Source organism: Zingiber officinale, chromosome 9B (assembly GCF_018446385.1).
Source record: "Zingiber officinale cultivar Zhangliang chromosome 9B, Zo_v1.1, whole genome shotgun sequence".
Classification (NCBI taxonomy): domain Eukaryota; kingdom Viridiplantae; phylum Streptophyta; class Magnoliopsida; order Zingiberales; family Zingiberaceae; genus Zingiber; species Zingiber officinale.
Window position 1 is genome coordinate 48,781,532 of NC_056003.1, and position 5,383 is coordinate 48,786,914.

The 5,383-nt window shown below is 35.6% G+C and overlaps 1 protein-coding gene across 2 annotated transcripts; it reads left to right on the top strand.

Moving 5' to 3' along the window:
• The first annotated feature begins 261 nt into the window (after positions 1 to 261).
• On the top strand, positions 262 to 3,638 carry LOC122023585 (WPP domain-interacting protein 1-like). 2 transcript variants are annotated; one of them, XM_042581765.1, is made up of 3 exons: positions 262 to 706; positions 786 to 1,787; positions 2,774 to 3,638. In XM_042581765.1, the coding sequence occupies exons 2-3, from the start codon at positions 905 to 907 to the stop codon at positions 3,430 to 3,432; spliced, it is 1,542 nt and encodes a 513-aa protein (XP_042437699.1). In that variant the 5' UTR covers positions 262 to 706; positions 786 to 904; the 3' UTR covers positions 3,433 to 3,638. The 2 variants fall into 2 exon arrangements, with proteins under 2 accessions (XP_042437699.1, XP_042437698.1); XM_042581764.1 differs by having other exon boundaries at positions 262 to 1,787.
• Positions 3,639 to 5,383: the final 1,745 nt, after the last annotated feature.

The following is a 5,383-nucleotide window of genomic DNA, read 5'->3' on the forward strand; positions in this document are numbered from 1 at the left end:
TATTTAAAATATCAATTGATTGATAAGAATAAATTTAAAATAAATATATGATTTAATAATTTTAAAAGTGTATGTGATTTAATAATTTTTAAAATTTACGTACATGGTCGGTAAAAAACTCTGTAAATGCATAGCACAAACTAAAATAAAAAATTTGATTAAAATTAATTATCCACGATGGGATCCAAAACGGTGGTCCCGGTCCGCACCCGTATTGATCTGTTTCCTTCAGATTTAAGCAAACCAATCTTTAGAAAAGTATTCCGGTCGTATTAGCCCTAATTTCATCCCCTTTTCATGTCGTAGGCGGCGGCAGCGGCAGCGGCAGCGGCGGCAGCAAGCTGCAGCGGCCACGGATCTCGAGGCCTTGGCCCCTTTTTTTTTTGTTCCTCCTCCTCCCGATCCCACTCGCCTGATCAATCATCTTGCAACCCTAGTAGTTTCGATTCGGCAGCTCTCGCAAAGGTTTAATTTTTCCGCTCAGTCGATGTTGTACTTCTTCTTGCAGTTCGAGTTTTTGTTTCAGCGGAATTGCCCGCCCTCTTCGTACTGAGGGGAGATTTGGGCGTCTTATTGAAACTCCTCTTGGTGAGTTATCCTTGCCGCGGTTGTGGTTGCGGGTTGAGGTTCTTGTCTCGGTATGAATTCGGGGGAAGATTTGAGTACTGGCCTGCGGGGAGAGAAGGAAAATGAAAACGCAGAAGAGGTACCTCCTTTGGGCGAAATCGAAATTAAATACAATGGAGTATTGGACCTTGAGGAAGTTTCTCATGTTGGTTGTTCAGGTGTTGGAGATCTAGGTCAGGAGGAGAGGAATGTTTGTTCAGCTGAAGCGCTGGTGGATGTGAAGGAAAATGGTAATGCCGTAGGGAGAGAACTTTCGGCCAAATCGCCCTCTAATCAGATGGGATCTCCTTCTGTTGAAGAAGACCCTGTACCGGGGTCAAAGTCGGCACCTTCTAAGGGCTATGGTCTGAGGAAATGGAGGAGAATTAGGAGGGATTTGAGCAATGATGTGGTCAGCACCGCTGATTCTGCTCAGATTCACAAACGGAGGTTTCTGGTCACTGATCCATCAGAAGCAAATGACAACAGGCAGAAGAATGATAACCAGAATGAGGATGAAGATTCAGTTGCCTCATTGGTGTCCATGAACATAGGCGGCACGCCCCTTCCAATGACCCCAACCACATTAGATCCAGAATTTGGCTTATTAGTCGCAGCTTCTAGTTTCAGTATTGGAATAGACTCTGAGAATAGCGATGACCAAAGTAGTAAATCATCAACAGCAGCAAGTGCCCCGAAGTTCAGGTATGAAACAATTGGTTTTGGGAAAGATAGAAGCAGGGCAAAGGCTATTGGTGGAAAGGGATCAGGGCATGTTGTGCCCCAACGAGGACAACGAGCCAAAGCAGGCAGATCTGATGGGAATAGGAAGCTTAAAGAAAATCCAGTTAAAATTGAGATGGAGAATTCCTATTCCAGCATTGAATCTGACTTGAGAAGTTCTAATGCTGCTTTTGTGCACATAGGAAGTGTGGCTAGCAATAGTAAGCAGAGTGAGAAATCTATTAATAACAACGGTGAGCATAGTGTTTCTTCTCGGCGAAATGAGGAAGTTAGATTGAGTCAAGTCAGAGATCTATCAAGGGAATATTTGGATGCTGATTTGTCCAGGGAGGTGAATGATGCTAAAAATGCGAGTGGCCAACAAGGGCCAGAGCTTGACCCCATTTTTCTTGAGTCAATTGATTCTCTTCAAACAACAAAAGAAGCATTAGAAAAGGGTATGCCTTTTATACGACTCTGCGCTTATGATCAGTACTGCTTATTTTATTTTATTTTATTTTATGTTTGCTTATCTCTGTTCTGATCTTTAAGATGTGAGCCGGCATCCCTCAAAAACTTAGCTTGACCTTAGAATAGTTGGGCTTCAGCCTTTGCAAATGCAACTGTTAACAAAGTCATACTTATAATTCAATCGCTATATGTTTTATTACGTAAGTCTCATTTAATTCACTTTTATTCTTTTACACTTGGCTCTTTAAGTACTATTTCTATAATTGTGTCAAACATCGACACTCCATTACTGGCACTTCAAGTAGACACATAGAAATTGGTATTGCATGTAAAACTTTTTAGAAATATTTACACTTGTGAAAGATATTAATTCCATAGTCTGAGTAAGGTATCATCTTATTGATATGTAAAACAACAAAGTTCATTCTCCTTTGCAGTTGATTGTTTGCCTAAGAATTAAATGCTTAAAATGTTTCTTCTCATCCTATTTTTTCCTATATATATCTAGATGCTCATATAGTGATTAAACAAGAATCCAATCATGCTACGCACTTATGTAAATGCAAGCATCTCTTGAACAATTTCAGTTATCTGTACCTGATTAACTTTGATCCTTGGACTACACTTTTGCAGTGTCGATAGTAATTTTGATGTGGGAAGGCTACTTTTATGCTTCTGTTGCTTAATTAAGTAAATTTCTTTAATATAACCAGCGATTGTGCTCCAGCATGTCAATCATCCATCTAGTTACAGATTTCAACATGTTTTCTTATCAGAATTCAGAACACACACACTTCTCTCTGAGTCTGAACTGTATGAATTGTTTTGTGGCTTAGCCACACGAGAAAAAAATACTTGTTTCGAAGTCTTATTATTTCATGCCTTTATTGATGTATACGGCAATATTACTTTATCTTTTTTTCTAACAAATCTTGTCACCCACCAAATGATTTGTTTTGTGATATTTGCACAGAAATCCAAAAAATTGAGGAACTGAGGAAAGGCAACACGTTTGATGATTATGATAGCCAATATGAAGACATAGAAGGGGTTAGTCCCACAAATATCGAAGGCAATTCTGTTGAACTAAATCAGAAGATAGAGCATCTGAAATGGAAATTAGGAGAAGCAATAGCTGATGCCAAGGTCAAAGAATTAAAGTTGAACGAACTTGAAGCTGCGAACAAGGATGTAAGTAGCTCCGAGCTCTCGATCCTCCAAGAGAAGTTGAAGGAAATGGAGGTGGATTTCGAAAACCTGCTTGAAAAGAAGATTGAGGCAGAAATCCAATATCTGATGATGAAAAGAACTACTGAAAGTTGGAGAGTCCTAACAGAAGATCACATTGCTCTCTGTGAGGAGAAGAACATCCAATCCGAAGAACAATCAAAGGCTATGCTCACACAGAAGAATTTAAATAACAAGATTGTCGTGCTCAGCAAAAAAGCTGAAGAGTTAGTGGAAGACCTGTCTATAACAAAAGAGGCCTTGAGGCTGCAGAGACAAGTCGCCAAGTACTCTTTTTGCCTTTTTGTCCAGATTCTGATACTTTGTATCGCATTAGCATTGTTCATCGCATACGTGCTGCCACCGCCATCATCGCTGTCAATGGGTGGGATCACACCGACATGATCTCCAAGGAAAAGCCCTTTGTATTTTTCTCCTTGTTATTAGAACTTCCCTGTATGCTGTTGCTCCCAGGAACACATGGATTTTGCTAATTTCCTGGCGTTTCTTTTTGAACAAGTAGTATTCTTGTTCTCTCTTTTTTTTTTTTTTTGCCAAGTTTTTGATATCGAAACTCAAATCTTGGGCATGCCATTGACTTGCATTGCATAGATGTTTTACTCTTTAGCTTCTGAAAGTTCTTACTTTAAGACTTATTGTTGTGCTTACATTACGAGAATGTGTCAAGAGGAATGAAAAAAATAAATGGATTTATGGGATTTTCATTTTGAATGCTATTGATGCTTCTACAATGATAATAATTACAACATTTTTGTCTTTAGTTGGTTATATGGATTCTCATATGTAATTGGGTTTGATTGCCTGTCATAGAGTCCTGTCGTGCAAGACCCCAGGTGTCTGTGCCTGGAGTGCGCGATTCAGTGGGCGGGGCCACATCACGTGGACGTTGTCCACTCGTTTGCAACACGTCTGCGGTGCAATGCAACATAAGCCCCTATTATATTTTTATTTATATTTTAAGTAAATTTTATTATATTTTATGATTATTAATTTTTTTAAAAAAATTCTTTTATTATAATCTTATATCACTAAATTGAGATATTTATTTATTATTTAAGTATATATTCATATCATTTTTAATGTTTTTTAAAAGTTTTTTTCAATGTCTATATATTTTTATTCCCTTTTATTTTACGAATTTAATACCAGATTAGATCGATTTTAACTAAATTAGAATAATTTTCACTGAGTTATAATTTGTCTTTTAATATAATTGAGTTATATTTCATAATAATTTTGATTAACAACAACTAAATTTCATCATATTAGATGATAACTATAAAAATCTTTTTATATAATTTTATTTTTTACTATATCATTATTTATATTTAAATAAATTACATCTTATTTTATTATTATCAATTAAATTTTTATCTTTATTGTTTGATGTGCATATTTATTATAATTTAAATCATCTAACTAAAACATTTATTGTTCGTCTATATACAAATTCGTAAATACAATCTCTCAATAGTCGTAATCTCGACTTTCTTTTCTAATATTTTTCATTTATTATGTTGTATATCCTTATATGTATGTGTATCCACCGTAATATTTTCTATTCTCAACTCTTATATTTTATTCATGTGCTCTAGTTATAGTTCAACATTCAACTTCATATAATATATTAGATTTAACTAACATTTTATATAACATTTGACGTTCTCCTATATTTTAACTATCATATTTATATTTTATATAAAATATCTCCCTCTAATGCCAAATGCTCTTAAATACTACTATAATAATATTGAAATAAATATGTTTTACGATAAAAAAATAAAACATAGACCCTTTCTTAATTATTTTATTAAATTAGTTGAATAAGAAAATCTAGCTGGATGTGCACATGATACACTTTGTTAGTGTTTTACAATAAACAACTAAATATATATTATCAAAGAACATACAATAATATAGTAATTATTCCCTGTTCATATCATTTTTGACAAAATGTCAGATCAAGATATCCAAGGCATAATATACATGTGCTCACATGAATATCATCACTCTCTTTGGGTATTGATCACCAGATGTGCTATGATCTATTTAAGTCATGAGAGATTAGGCATCGATCGGACTCTATCATTAATGCCAAATAATCAACTCATGTAGGCGCATTTATGCCACGAGTAGTTTGGGATCCACCTCCTCTCATCTTTAGTATAGAGCAGGTTGAAAGATGGTTGAATCTGCATGTTAGGGGATGCCATCATCATATGACGTCTCTAAAATCTCCATATCCAAACTGCCCATGTGGCAGCCATGTGGCATCCTCCCTTATTCACTTTTAGTAAATGATAAGTTATCAACAAATTTGATATATTTTTAACAC